This window comes from Pelodiscus sinensis, chromosome 29 (genome assembly GCF_049634645.1).
Source record: "Pelodiscus sinensis isolate JC-2024 chromosome 29, ASM4963464v1, whole genome shotgun sequence".
Lineage (NCBI taxonomy): Eukaryota > Metazoa > Chordata > Testudines > Trionychidae > Pelodiscus > Pelodiscus sinensis.
The window spans coordinates 7,288,584-7,303,689 of record NC_134739.1 but is presented as its reverse complement, the minus strand read 5'-3'; the positions used below and the strand labels follow the sequence as shown (position 1 = coordinate 7,303,689).

The window sequence follows — 15,106 nt, the reverse complement described above, 5'->3', positions numbered from 1 at the left end:
CCAAACTCCCTACGGAGCAGAGGCATCCACCAGCCATCTGACCCAGGTCCCCAGGGACCTTCCCAGCGTCTCTGCTTCCCTGACGGCCATCGGCCACCTGGGGACCTGGGCTTGGCAGGGTCCCAGAACGCACCCGGCTGGCAGGCTGAGGACCAGCAGAGAGGCTGAGGACCTGAGGGGAAGCCCCGGCACCCGAGGGGCCTCAGGGAGGAAGTCGGAGGAGGCTGAGGCTGAGGACCAGCCGGGGATGGGGCTGCGACTGGAGGGTGGAGGATTCAGGCAGGGATCGCTATGGAAACGCACAGCTGGGGATGCCCAGGTGGCCAGCGGAGGAGGAATGTCTCGGCCGCAGCATGGCCACAGGAGGGAGAGACCTGACCGCGCTGCTGGCCATCCCCTGTTCACAACTCCCAGCCACTTTGAACCCAAACCACCATGTTTAGCCCCAAATCCTACCACCTCCCATGCAGCTGGGCTGGGCACTGCAGGGACCCTGGGGCGGGGGGAAGTGGCGCGGGGGGGTCCTCCCCTGCTGGGGACAGAGTCTCTCTGCAAACCCTACCATAGAAGCACCGCAGGTATAAACGGCTGCTTGTGGTATTAAGTCCCCACTTATCAGACATTTAGCCTGTCTCAGTGGCTTTTAGTGCTGGGGGTCCCAGGTTTCAAACCCACAGCCGGCCCATAGGGCTGGGAGGGCCCAGCTACCTGGCTCCCCCAGGGGCTGTCTGAAGGAGGCCGGGCCAGACACCCACCTTGCCCGGCAGGAAGGCGCTGTTCTTGAACTTGCGCAGGAAGAAGGCGATGAAGAAGGTGCCGGCCATGAGGACCAGGGAGAGCAGGGCTGTGTTGGGTTGAGGATCCTTGGCTGACAGGTAGTCTTTCTGCAGGGGGTGCTTCTGGAAAATCTGGGGAAGGAGCCAGCCGGTTAGGGGCGCAGGACTGAGGGCAGGTGGCAACCACAGGAAAATCCAGCATCTAGTTGTGTAGAGCTCTCCCCCCGCGCCCAGCTCCCTCCTCTGCCCATCCACTGGGCTCTGTGCCACCAGCTCCCTCCCCTCCCTGGGCTCTGTGCCACCAGCCCCTTCCTCCACGGCCAGGAGGTGCTAATCCCAGAGGGGATCCCTTGTGAGACATACACCCAGCTCCTATTTCCTGCCTAGAGCAGAACCCATCAGCACCCCGCCTTGGGGATGGCTCCCAGGTCCGCAGCTCCGTAGGGACGGAGATTCGGTGAGGAGAGATGCCTCAGGCAGGATGCGTGGGAAGGGCTTGCCTGGGGAAAGCAGGGGAAATGAAATCCCAGAGAAAGAGATTGGACCCTCCCCTTAGTTGGTTCTGGCAGCCCCGAGGAGACAGGAGGCCGGGCATGGGAGCCGGGAGGGGACTGGGACCAGGGAGAGGGTTTACACTGGGGTCCCATTCCCACACCTCCCCGGCACGTGTCAGTCCTGGCAACCTCCCCGCCCTTCCCTGGTGTTTCATTCCAGTTCATGCCGCCCCCGGGGTGGAAGGAGACCAGCAGAGCAGAGGGTGGATCCGGGCCCAGCTGCGCTGTGCTGGGGTCAGTGCGGTGGCTGGCACCCCCTGGCACCCCTAGAGGGCTGGCCACCGTGCACTGGGAACCCGTCCATGTCTACGCCTGAATGTAACCCGGGCCGCCGCAGACGTAGGAGGAAAAACATCAGCTGGGCCGGGTGGGGTTTTCAAACAACCCCCCCTCCTCCAAAGGCGACTGAAAGTCAGTTGGAGCTGGGCACCTAACTCCCCTGGGCCGACTGGGGAAATCCCACCCAGCACAGCTGAGAGATCGCTGGGAGAGGGGTCTCAGTCGCTGGGCCCAGGTGCCCGCAGGGCCAGAGTGCAAGGAGGAGAGGAGTAGCCTTGCCAGGTGTCCGGTAATTCACCTGGACAGTCCGGTAAAAAAAACAGAAAATACCGGACATGTAAAATGACTGGTATTTCCTGTTCCCCTCGCACAGAAGCCTGGTGGGGACAATTTTCCCATCTTCCCCCCTTTTTTTTCTCAACAGAATTTTTTCCCTAGTGGGCTTGTTTTTTTGGGGGGCAGGCGTGTTCAGTATTTTTGATTAAACCATCTGGCAACCCTAGGAGGAGCTGTTGGGAAGTGGGGTAACTAGGAAGGATGGTGAAACCAAGCGTGCTCCCTAACTCTGTGGGATCGCTCCCCTCTGGGGCGGGGGGAGCCCCCCTGCGTGGGCAGATTAGAGCCAGCCCTAGAGGTAGCAGGGCCAGCGATAATCCCACCCCCTAGCTGCGTCCCTCTGTATCTGCCCCCTCTCCAGCCGGGAGGTCAGCGTGACGCCCGGCTGCCTTGTGCTGCTTCTGGTGTTTTCGGCTCACTCGGCTCGGGGGGAGGGGAGGAAGGGACCGGTGCCCTCGCCCAGCCTGGCAGGGTGTGGGCCACGGGAACGGCAGCAGCTGCAGCTTGGAAGGCTGGGAAAGGAGCGTTATTTTTAGCCTCAATATCCTCCTTGTTTGTTTGGAAACAAAGCTCTGGGGAGGGGGCAGCTGACTGCTGGGAGTGCGTCTGTGGGGTGTGTGACGGAGGCCTGGGCACTGGGGGGGAGGAGGGGGCGTGTGTGAGTTCTCTGGCGGATGGGCGCGCGTGCGAATCCTCCGCACCGGGAATCAACCAGAGGGCACCCAGCTGGCTGCCCTGGTGCCTCGCTGGCTCTGCCCATAAAGCCAGCCCTCAGGCCCGTAGGCAATGCAGAGTCTCCGCCGGGATGAGGCGGGTCTGAGGCATTGAGGCACTTGGCTGCTCTGGAGACGGGGGGCGGGAGGGTGTCTCTCCCACCCGGATCATACACTGGAGCTGGGATTTCCACATTGCAGCCTGGTACTAGCCTCCCTGAGAGAAACCAAGGCACTGAATGGCCGAGGAGGGGGGAGAAAGCAGCCGATCAAATGGCTCCATCTCTCTCCCAGTTCTCCCTCTCGGTGTATTTTTCTCTCGCGGCTGCACACTCTCTGTCTCCCTTTCTCAGTTTCTATGGAAACCGTGTCTAGGTGACCTCACTTCCTGTCACCAAATTATTATTTTTTTTTGACCGGGTCAGTAAAATATGGCGAAGATGCCAACAAAGCTTCAGGTGCAGGGTTTCCCACAGGAGCTGTCTGGAGCAATCGCTTAGCACCTGCAGCCGACATGGACCGTCCCGGTTAACGACATGACCACGAGGCCTGGTCGGTCGCCGCCAGCTGATGTGGTTAAACGCGACTAGCACTGTCAACACAAGGCGGTGAAATGCTCTTGTGATAACGAGCAAGAAGCCCTTGACTGTCCTAATTTAGACTTGCCCAGCTACATGCAAATGTGCAGATGTGCTGCACAGAGACCGGCAGCAGGTCGCCCTGCTACACTTCCCTATGCCCACCCATTCTATAGGAATGCATTCCGTACACATGCATGCACTCTGCAAACACGCTACACGCAGGCATGCACAGACGTGTGGACTAACAAACACGTGTGGAACCACAAACACGCTACACGCAGGCATGCACAGACGTGTGGACTAACAAACACGTGTGGAACCACAAACACGCTACACGCAGGCATGCACAGACGTGTGGACTAACAAACACGTGTGGAACCACAAACACGCTACACGCAGGCATGCACAGACGTGTGGACTCACAGCCATGTGTAGCCACACAGTCACATTCAGGTCCGTTACACATCCCTCCATCCGCCTGCTCACAGACAGACCCACCAACAACCACAAGTAGTCATGTCCGTGGACACAACTGCATCCCCATGCGTCTACCGCTCCCCCCCCAAATCCCACCACCTCATCCACCCAAAACACAGACGTGCACAATCTCCACCTCGCCTACGCACATGTGCAGAACATTACAATAGCGCCACGACACACCTGTAGTGCAGTGACAGGTGGCTTAGGTGTACAAATACACACACACGTGCACAAGACACAGGCCGACATCTCCAGCCCCCACCTGACATCACACTGTGTGGCACGCCATTGCCAACACAATCCCTTCCCCGTCCCATCTCACACGCGTGCACACACAGTGCCCCCCTCCCATGCACACCCACACGCTGGTGCATGCCTCTTGGTGCGACGCACAATCGCCCTTGTGACACGCTGAGAGATACAAATAACGTGAAGGAAAACGGTGCCTGGCTTTGGGAGCAACAAGAAGGGGGCAGAGGTGGCGCCTGCCACCCGGCTGGGGATGGACTCCGTGGACAAACAGAGCAGATACCAGCGGAGTCTATCTCCACGGCAACCCAGCCCCCCTGAACGGAGCCGCGGCCCAACCCCCTGCCCCTCGTTACCGTGACGAGCTTGGCGAAGGTCTCGTAGATGAAGATGAGGGAGATGAGGAAGGAGAAGATCTCCTGGGTGTAGCGCGAGATGTAGCGCACCAGGAAGCTGCCCTCGAAGGCCACCACCAGCAGCACCAAGATGATGAGCCAGAAGCCGATCCAGACCCGGCCCACGATGTACTCCATGCCGTAGCCCTCACAGAACTGAGGGAGGGAGGAGAGGGGAAGCCAAGCAGGTCTTTAGCCTCCTTTGCCTCCCCTTCACGTAGCCCCTCCGCTGGCCTCATCTCCACTTCTACCTGAGACCAGGTAGAGCCTGGATCCACCAACTCCCCCCCCCTCCATTAAACCTTCAGGCTCAAGTCTGAGAAACTCTGGGGTCTCAAGGCTCCAGCCAGGCCACCCCAGCATCCCCCCTCCCTCCTCTACACCTCTTCCCTCCAGCTCCCCAGCTCAGCCCGGACAGACCAGTCCATGCTGGTCCCACCACTATTGTCCTCACCACCGCCCCACCCCACACCCTGCCTCCTGCCATCCAGCCTGGAATCCTGCGGCAACACCGGCCCGGTCTTGGCCTCCTTCCCCACGCCTGGGGGTGCTGCGACCCTAGCAGCATGGCCATTGGCACGGGCACAAGGGCTCATGGCTCCTGCTGCAGTCCCGGTGGTGGGGCAGGGCTGCCCCAGTAAGGAGGGAACAGCGCCTCCTGCTGGAAAGGATGGGTGGAGCAATCCTCAGGCTGGGTATGAAGAAGGGAGGTGGGACCCATGGGGTCTCCCAGCCCTCCGGTGCTGGAGGAACTGGTCTTCGGGAAGGACTCTGTGGGCTGTGTGGGGAGAACTGGACCTTCGGCGCCTTCCCCTGCAAAGCCACAGGCCAGGACAAGCTGCTGGAGGGCGGGAACAGGGGGCACATGCAGGACTAGAGGAGGGAACCAAGGCACCGACCTTAAAAAAGGCTTCTTCAAAGACCAGCAGGGGCCCCGAGAAGCCGATCACCAGCAGGGGCTGAGCGCCGAGGAGGCAGAAGAGGAAGCCTTGTGCTGCCGTGGAGACCAGCAGCTCCGAGACCCCTATCATGTTTTTCGTCTTGTCCCCTAGAAACAGCAGCAGGTCAGCAGGGAGGAGCGGGGCACCCCCACGGGCCAGAGCACCCCCCGACCCCTCCCGTTCACTCTCCAGAGGCAGCCTGGGGCTGCCTTATGGGGCAGGGCCCCATGGACCCAGCCTGATACCCGGGGGGGCCAGCAGCTTGGGCCCACTCACCCAGCAGGCCCCCGAAGGTGATGGCGGGGGAGAGGGCTGCGAAGTAAATGAAGATGACGGCAGCCAGGCACTGGGCGTTGATGGCGTCCTTGATATCGCTGAGGTACTTGGGGTAGCGGCGCTTGATGTCCCGCACCAGGCCCCCGAAGGGCCGGCCTGTCCTCCGCAGTGGGTCATCCTCCTCCAGGGCCTTCTCTGCGGGGCCCAGATCTGCAGGGGGACAAAGGCGCCCATGGGCAGGGTTGGGGGAGGTAACGCCTGGGGGGGGTACAAAGAATGCCCTCCCACCTCCTGAAGAATTCATGGCCCCCTGCTCGGTGGGACTGGGAAGCCCACACCGGAGTGGAGCAAGGGAGAAATTCAGCCTCAGTCTTCACTCTCCTGAGCTCCCCCCCGGAGTCCCCAAACTTAGGGGGCAGGGCTGAGAGAGGGTGTTTGCTGGCAGGCTCCTCCAGGGCTCCAAAGCAATAGGGGCTGAGCTCCATGTTCTCTCAGCACCATCCTGCAAACCTGCCCTCCCAGCGCCGCCCCTCCTCGGCTGCAAGTGGGTCCCCCCCGTGCACTCGGCATCAGGCTCCCCTTCACCCTGCCCTCCCCATGAGAGGCCAAACCTAAACCCAGAGCTGCATTGCACCTCAGCATCCACGCTCCCTCAGGCCTGGGCTGCTCCCCAGGAAACCACCCCCAGCGCTGCCCGGGAGGGCCCCATTCACGCATCTCCCCCCCTTCCGGTGGCCCGGCAGGACCATCGGGGCAGCAGCCGAGGGCGCCGTCTCTGCTCTGCAGAACGTAGAAAAATCTCCTCTGCTCTACTCTGGCGCAACATGGCTTTTGTGTTCGGGCCGTCTCCCAGGCATCCCCAGTGGGGCACAGGCCAGGGTGTGTGTGTGGGGAGGGGGGAGGCTAGGACAAGAGGTTTCTCCAGAACCTACGTGCTGCCTCCAGACTGTGCCATACCCAAGTCCTTTACGATCTTCATTTCCGGCGTCTTCTCGGCCGGCAGGTATCTCTTCCGCAGCAGCTCCTTCTGCATAGGCACCAGGCTCCGGAGCAACTGCTCGTTCTGGATCTCGCAGGGCGGGAGGACGATGCTGCAGTCCAGAAACTCCTCCACGCCCTTTATCAGGTCCTGGCGGTCCTCCGCCAGGTAGGCGTCCCTCCGGAAGCCCTGCCGGGGAGAGCGAGGCTCAGGAAGGGACCGTCCGGCTAGCTGGGCTCCTGTTACCGCAGCTCAGGGCGGGTCTACACTGAAAACACTTCGGGGAAGATGCTGCTATGCCCGCGGGAGAAGGCAGAAGCTCTCCGTCCGCATAGCACGTCCTACGTTGGGGGGTAGGTCGGTCTCGCTGCGTCGCACGGGGGTGTGGATTTTTCACACCCGTTACACTAATGCACGGTTGTAGTGCAGACCTGGCCTCTGGCCAGCGGGGCTAGAACAGCTGGTTAACTCGCCCTAGGGGTTTACACCCGTAATATGGCAGCTTGGAGAGCCTGGGGACAGCCAGGTACTTTCCACCACGTTCCCTGAGGGAAGAGGTGACAAAGCCTGAGAGCTAGGCCCGAGGCTCAGGAGGGCTGGAAATGAGACCCTGCCTGAAGCAGGACAAGGTGCAGAGACTGAGGGGGAACTGAAGAGACTGGGCATGAGGTGGGCAGACAGACCTGCAGCCCCGGTAGAGGGACAGACCTAGCTGTTCAGCGCCCGGCCCTGGGCCACAGCCCGGAGTACAGAGTGAGGCTGGGTTCCGCTTCCAGCCCCAAAGGAAGGGGGTTGAGATGGAGGGGGGCAGCTCTTCTGCTGGGGTCCCTGAGCCCATCCCAGGGCTGGGGCAGAGTCCCGGAGATGGGGAAGGGCCTTTTGTTGGTGTTTAAAGACACCCCTGGAGTGGTGCTGAGCCAGTGAGCCAGCCGGCGGGCTGAGGTACCGTCAGAGACCAAGCCAAGGATGGGGTGCCCTCCGGCAGGGACTGCCAGCCTGGCAAGGGAGCTGCTCGGCCGGAAGGGAGAGCCTAGCGGTGAGTGAACTGGGTCAAGCCCCCATCTCCCCCCACGGCGCGGTCCAAGCGTTCATGGAAGTGGATGGAGAGCCCTTCACGAGTGGATCAGGCCCTTAAAATGAGGGCTTCTTCTTCCAGCCCTGCCAGGACAGACGGCAAAATCGCTTCCCTCAGCTCTGCAACGCTCCCCACCCCCTAGAATCCCCTGGTTCTGACTCCCTCCCCCCTAGAATCCCCCAGCTCTGACCCCCCCCCCAAGATTCCCCTGGCACTGACCCCCCACCTCCCTCAGACTCTCCTGGCTCTAACCCCCCGCCCCCCCAGATTCCCTGGCACTGACCCCCTCCCCCGATTCCCCTGGCTCTGATGGAAATATCGCTCGGGCCAGGGCGGGGGGAAGCCAAAGGCCTTTAACGGGCGCGTTTGAGACGGGGCCATATGTGGCTTCCGGGGAGCGGGATGCAGGGTTCCCCTGCCCTATTCTGTGTGCACATGGGGGAAGGCGCCGCTGCGTGGGGTGCCGGGGGCGCAGACCCCTACCCCCGCCGAGGGGGCTGCCGTACCCTTTCTGCCATCATGGTGGAGACGGCCCGTCCGATCTCGTGGTAACTGATGTGCGGGGCGTCGGGGCCCAGCACCATGAAGAGGAACCTCACGGGCACCGGCACCTGCAGGACCGAGTCCAGCTCCACCGCTTCCCTCAGGCGCACGAAGGCCAAGGTGGGGCGCTCGAGGAAGGCGGCGCGGCCTGGAGACAGGAGGGGACGGGAGCGGGGGTCAGTGGCAGGGCTCGGACCAGGGGCAGAGGGGGACGGGCGCCACGCCCAGGCCACGGGCTGCGGGGGGAGAGGGCGAAAGAGCCGGAGAGGCGGGGGAAGAGGGAGAGAGAGACGAGCACGGTGAGCGAGGTGACTCCAGCCAGACGCGCAGGCCAAGCCGCACAGAGAGAGCTGCCCAAGTGCACGAGACAGCGAAAGCCAGAACTGGACCAGGGGCCTCCCCCCCGCCCAGGCCAGCCTCTGCCGCGCCCCACAAGTAGCATCTCCTGACCCACAACTGGACTAGGGGCCTCCCCCCCGCCCAGGCCAGCCTCTGCCGCGCCCCACAAGTAGCATCTCCTGACCCACAACTGGACTAGGGGCCTCCCCCCCGCCCAGGCCAGCCTCTGCCGCGCCCCACAAGTGGCATCTCCTGACCCACAACTGGACTAGGGGCCTCCCCCCCGCCCAGGCCAGCCTCTGCCGCGCCCCACAAGTAGCATCTCCTGACCCACAACTGGACTGGGAGCCTCCCCCCCGCCCAGGCCAGCCTCTGCCGCGCCCCACAAGTGGCATCTCCTGACCCACAACTGGACCGGGGGCCTCCCCCCCCCCCGCCCAGGCCAGCCTCTGCCGCGCCCCACAAGTAGCATCTCCTGACCCACAACTGGACTAGGGGCCTCCCCCCCGCCCAGGCCAGCCTCTGCCGCGCCCCACAAGTGGCATCTCCTGACCCACAACTGGACTAAGGGCCTCCCCCCCGCCCAGGCCAGCCTCTGCCGCACCCCACAAGTGGCATCTCCTGACCCACAACTGGACTGGGAGCCTCCCCCCCGCCCAGGCCAGCCTCTGCCGCGCCCCACAAGTGGCATCTCCTGACCCACAACTGGACTGGGAGCCTCCCCCCCGCCCAGGCCAGCCTCTGCCGCGCCCCACAAGTGGCATCTCCTGACCCACAACTGGACTAGGGGCCTCCCCCCCGCCCAGGCCAGCCTCTGCCGCGCCCCACAAGTAGCATCTCCTGACCCACAACTGGTCTGGGGCCCTCCCTCCCACCCAGGCCAGCCTCTGCCACGCCCCACCAGTGGCATCTCCTGACCCACAGCTGGTCTTGCCCGGCCGGGTTCTGGTGCCCATCATCAAGAGCAGGATCTCGCCGGCTGCTCTGCCTTCCCACGATGGAGAGCAGAGCTCGGGGCCCCAGGGGCCGCGGGGGGGGGGGTGCTTACCTACAAGGACCAGGGTAGCCTCTGCATCCTCTGGGATTTTCTCCAGGAGCTGTTTCCTAGGGGCGTGGCCCCCGGGCCCTTCCTGCGGAGAGGCCAATTGACTCCTCAGCTCGCTCTGCAGATCCAGGGCTTGCCCCCCAGCTGGACCAGCACCCGTGCAGAGAACCCCTCCCCACCCCCGCCGAGATGCCCGCACTCCACAAGCTGGCCCTGCACATGCAGGCTGCTGGCGGGCCCCTCTGTCCCCTGCCCCCATTAGCGCTCCTCCTGATGTTCTCCAGCCGCGTGCGCCCCGGCCCGCCGGTGCCTTGCCTGCTCTGTGCCCGGGAGCTGCTGCATCTCGATCTGATGATGTTCCGGCAGCAGGGGCTGGATGGCGGCCTCGTCCTTCGCCTCCGTTCGCTGCAGCTGGCCCAGGGGAAGGGTGCCCAGCGATTCAGACCCATTTGGGTGGCTGCAGAAAGGGGGGAGGAAAAAAATCCAGAGTTGGTCCAGCCTGGCCTCTGTTTGCCAGACGCTGGGAAGGGCGAGAGGGGATGGATCACGTGACGATTCCCACGGTGGCAGACAGGGACACTGGACGAGATGGACCTTTGGTCTCACCCAGTGTGGCCGCTCTTACGTTCTGACCCGGGGGGAGACGCTGCTCAGCAAGGCAGGATTTGTCCGCCCCCGTCTCCCTCTGCCCCCCGCCCGCCTGCTCCCACTGACCAAAGAATTGTTCCTTCTCCTAATTAATAAATTAACGTCGCTCGCGCATGTCATTGCAAAGGAACCTCCAACACCACACACTCCCCTTGGGCGCTGGCCCCTCGACTCCCTTCACCCGCTACTGCAATGCGGCCACCTCTGGGCTGGGACATGGCCACTGCTGAACAGCAGCCAGCCACGCCGCACAGCTTAGGAAGTGGAAGAAGGGGGCTGGATCTGGGGAGGATGGCCAGGCAAAGTCTGCCCAGTTCCCTCCCCCCTCCCACAACCCACCCCTTCGCACGAGCTTGCACACTGCACTGCCATTTGCACCTGTGTCCGTGGGACAGGCGCTTGTGCAAAGGAGCCTGCAGGATGAAACGCTCCCCCTCGGAATAGCCGCCCCTCCCCTCCTTGGACTCCCGCTCTCCTGGCTCCCGAGAGCAGGCCAGGCCACAGCCCATCCCCGCGGCGGCAGGTACCTGTGCTGCAGCAGCAGGGCTCTCAGGGTCTCCTCTCTGTCCTGTGGCTTGAGCTGCCCTTCCAGGATCATTCGGTCTATCAGCTGATTGGTGATGCCTGCCAGGAACTTCTCAGGCAGGTCCAGAAGGACAGTGCCTGGTGGGGGGAAGGGCAGAGGTCACTGGGCCTGGAGTCCTCCCTCCCCACTCAAGCCATGAGTCACCCAGGCCATGGGACTCCCCTTCTCCATCTCACAGATGCCTCTCCTCCGCTCTGCTCCCTCCGCCTCTGCTCCTGCCCCGGGAGGTGCGATGCCTGGGTGCCTCTGGTAGCACTTTGCCCCGGCGTGGGGAGGCGAGTACGTGATGACAGAGATGTGAGGGAGCAGTAGCATCTGCTCCCACCTTCCTTGATTCGGTTCTCTTCTTTCACTCCATAGTCTCTGTCTTTCCTTCCTGGTCCCCATTCCTCTCCCACCTGCCAAATCGTTGTTTCTATCCTACCCCTGCAACATGATTCACCCACATGCTTCAGGGCACAAGCTGACAATTGGCTGGTGAGGGTCAGGAAGGAATTTCCCAGCTTATTCTGCATTTGTCTGTGACTGGAATCCTGGAAGCTGCTGTCGATGGTGTGACAGCGAGTCAGGGTTCCTCCGATCCATAGCAGCAAGAACAGACTCCGCCAGCCAGTAGAATAGAGGAGGGTTTATTGCTTCTTCAGGATACAGCACAGCATAGACGGGATGTGTCTACAGGAGTCTGGGCCAGGATGCCTCAGCCCCCTTGAGATGGGGTCCCTGGGCCCCTAGATTCCAGCCTCCTCCTTAGTCTGTTTCCTCCATGGTTCCACCCCGAGACTGCCTCGCTCCCAGACCCTGTCCCCAAACCAGATGTTCGTCTCCGCCTCCCTCCCTTTGTCTCTCCCCTGGGGACAGAACCTTGTTATCAGGTGTGTGGGCTAATACAGGTGGAGGTGAGTCAGTGGAAATCACACATCACAGGGCAGGGGGACACCGGGTTACAGAGCAGACAGCCCTCCCGCTATGTCACAGATGGCCCCTGGGGGAGGCAGGATGTTGGGCTTGTTGGCCAATCTGGTGCCACGCTTCCCATCAGCAGGGCCAAGCTGACTGGCTTCTCCAGTGAGCCTCACTTACAGGTATCGCCCAGATGCTGCCAGATGTGGCTCTCTCTTCCTTGGTCTCCCCTGCCCCGTTCCCTTGTCCCTGGCTCTTTATTTCCTTCCTTGCTGGCTCGTGGTCGGTTTCTCCGTCTCCTCCCCCGCCCCAGGCTGTGGCTGCTGACCGCTCCTCGCCTCACCTTTGGTGAAGGCCCTGCGCACCTCCAGCAGGCTGCGGAACGTCAGGTACGTGAGGTGCGGCCTCCCCCAGTGTCCCGCCTCCTCAAAGTCCTCCTCCAGCTTGATCCAGTGGCCAGCCTCCATCCACCGCAGCTCGTTGTTCCTGTCCATGACCAGTTCCTGTAACTCCACGTATGCCTGGGGAGAGAAGAGGGGCAGGACGCAGGCGCTGGAGAGCAGGCTGGGCTCCAAAGAGGTGGCCCCAACCTCGCCATAACCCAGCGGTGATGAGGGCGAGTGGGGTGACGGATGCCTGCCTGAGTGTGCCGGGAGCCTGAGCCAGTAGCGCTGCGAGGGAGGATGGCAGGCTTACTTCTGGCTCCGCCCACCTCTCAAGCTCCGCCCACGCAAACTCTGGGCTCTGCAGCCGGGATGTCCCACCCGCTTCCTTGAGCTCGGCTCCTTGCTCGTGGGACTCAGCCTCGGCCCACGTGGCTGACAGTTTCCGAGGGTTGCTCACGCATGCAGTGTGGCTCAGGTAGCCCACTCCCTCCTTCCTGCCCCGCCGGGACCGTGACACCCCAAAGAACTCCCTGTCCAATACCAGGGGCTGACAGAGTCCTCCTAGTTCTGGCAGCCTTGGGCAGATTTGGGGTCCCACACTCTGGCCTCCGCTTAACCCCTGCTCTGCTCTGAGCGACAGGCGCCTTCCCAAAGGGGAGTCAGATGCCTGATTCCTATGGTGTGGGGTTGGGTGCATTCAGGCAATTTTATCCAGGGACTACAGTGATCCATCTCCCTTCCCCCCCCCCCCCCGCTGTAGGAACTTAGGGGTCCCATGCACCCCTCAGCAGCAGCAGGGTCGAGCTGGAAGGGTGTGGGGAAGGGAGGTTAGCACCATATGAGCATGGACCCGATAGTAACGCGTCCTCTAAAGGAAGAGACAAGTGTCCAAACTCTCTAATGCCCTGTCCGGCTGGTGCCCAACACCCCACCAGACTCCGGGAGGTGATCCATTTCCCTAAACTCCAGTGCACCTCTCACCCCAGAATCCAGAGCAAATCAGCTCCAGGAACCTGACACCTTCTGGGCTCATGGTATTGTTCCAGGGTATCGATTCATCTGCAAAGGGAGGCTGGGCTTGAAATTCTGAGCGAGCTGGACCAATGGAGAGCCCACAGGGATACAAGATAAGCATGGCTAACGATTGTGGCTTTGGGGGAAACGTGATCCGTCTGCCTGGCAGCCAGCCCGGATCTGTCTAGGAGCCAGAGGCCAACGCTAAGCAAAGTTGCAAGAAATTCCCTTAGTTGACTGTCATGGTCATGGAGTAACTTCCCCAGGACTCTTCCCAATCCCCATGTGATTCTGGGCCAGATTTTCAAATCAGCTGAGCATAGGTGCATGCTGGGTGCTGAGAACTTTATAAACTCTGGCTCTCAGGTATGTCTAGACTGCATCCCTCTGTCGACAGAGGGATGCAAATCAGGCACTTCGAAATTTCTAAGGAAGCAGGGATTTAAATATCCCGTGCTTCATTAGCATAAACATGGCCACCACTTTTTTTTCGAAACGGAGTTTGTTTTTTTTTAAAAGGCAGACTAGACATGGATCTGTCAAAAATAAACCCTTTTTCGACAGCTCCTGTATTCCTCAAAAAATGTCGACAGAGAGGCGTAGGCTAGACACACCCTCATCGAGGTGCCTCTATGGGGGCGGAGCTCTTTGGAAAGTCCAGCCCTGAGCTCTTTGGAAAATCAGGCCTTAACAGCCGGCTCCGGCCGGAAGCAGGAGCACTGGCACCCTTTCTCCGCCATACGGGGACGGTGCATGCTCGCGTTATCCACAGACATGGCTGAGCCCTTTGGAACTCCTGCCTCAGTGACATCTGGTGGTGGTCAGTTCCCCAGGCCACTTTTAGGCCTGGGGCAAACAAGCATGTCCTTGAATGAATGTAAAAGGTGATGCCTTTCAGCCTCATCGGAAGGTAGAGTGAGGAGCTAGGCTAAGGTGCTGGAACTAGAGGGGAAGTGGTTCCCTTCATAAACAGGGGTTACAGTTTGGTTCAGAGGCACCCCCACTACATAGATTGCTCCTGTGCTGCTGATACTAGATAGGGACACATGGTGGGGAGAAAGATCCGCTGCTTGTTTCAGCGTGAGCGACAGGAACAGACAGGATTGAAGTATGAGCAAGGCTCTGCAGGGAGGAGTCCCCCAATCCAGTGGTATCATCTCTCCTTTCTACCCCATCTTCCCCCTCCCCAGAGTCTGATGTGATGCTCCCGCAAATTTTTTTTCCATTGGGGTGTGTGGAATCAATTTTGTTCTGTGCACTGAAACATGTGTGGATGTGCACCACCAGTAGAAACACAATGGCCCACGAAAGCTCATCACCTAATAAACCATCTTGTTAGTCTTTAAAGTGCTACGTAGTCCTGTTTTTTGTTTCAGTTAGACTAGACTAACACAGCTACATCTCTATTCCTATTCTACAAGCTGCCAGCTGAGAGTGCGCTGCTAATCAGATGAGCAGCGTTGGAATCACTCCTGGCTGGCCGCCCCAGCGTTCAGCTTACAGGGAACTCTGGTCTGATGCAAACTCTCTGGACCTGAACGGCAGCTGGGGTAACTGAGTGTAGCCCCATTGACTTCAGTGGAGCTGCACCAGCTGAAAATCAAGCTGTGTCCTTCTGTGGCCACTAGGAGGTGCTCTGACCCCTCTGCTGCAGGCTAGGACCCAGAGCAGGGGGCTCCCCATTGAAAGCAAGAGTCCTGCACAGTGGGGATTACTGGTCTGCTCCCTGCATGCTTCCTGCTAGCTACCCACAGCAGCAGGCTGTCCCCAGACGGCGTCACCCAGTGGCCGTTGTTCTTTGGCTCCCTCTCTCAGACCCTTCCCTGGGGGGCTGGGGAATTCGATGTGATTTCATACTGGGCTGGGCGGAATAGAAAGGGGATTTTTTTGCAGCTGGATCGAGACAGGCCCTGTGGTTCCTTCTGGCTTCCCAGCTCCCAGCCTGGGCTGCCCAGTGTCCATGCAGCGGGTGTTTCTAAGGCCCAGCCTGGCCTGAGGACCACACTCCGGG

General features: G+C 61.2%; 1 protein-coding gene across 1 annotated transcript in view; it reads right to left on the bottom strand.

The window, feature by feature from the left end:
• The window catches only part of SLC4A1 (solute carrier family 4 member 1 (Diego blood group)), a 46,188-nt gene that overhangs the window by 12,073 nt on the left and 19,009 nt on the right, over positions 1-15,106 (bottom strand). Inside the window, exons 5-14 of the mRNA XM_075911504.1 lie at positions 12,039-12,216; positions 10,737-10,872; positions 9,877-10,018; positions 9,565-9,646; positions 8,141-8,325; positions 6,538-6,748; positions 5,581-5,790; positions 5,263-5,411; positions 4,325-4,519; positions 756-908 (exon numbers count right to left, since the gene is read on the bottom strand). Of these exons, the coding sequence (XP_075767619.1) occupies positions 756-908; positions 4,325-4,519; positions 5,263-5,411; positions 5,581-5,790; positions 6,538-6,748; positions 8,141-8,325; positions 9,565-9,646; positions 9,877-10,018; positions 10,737-10,872; positions 12,039-12,216 (1,641 nt within the window). The remainder of the gene's footprint in view (positions 1-755; positions 909-4,324; positions 4,520-5,262; positions 5,412-5,580; positions 5,791-6,537; positions 6,749-8,140; positions 8,326-9,564; positions 9,647-9,876; positions 10,019-10,736; positions 10,873-12,038; positions 12,217-15,106) is intronic.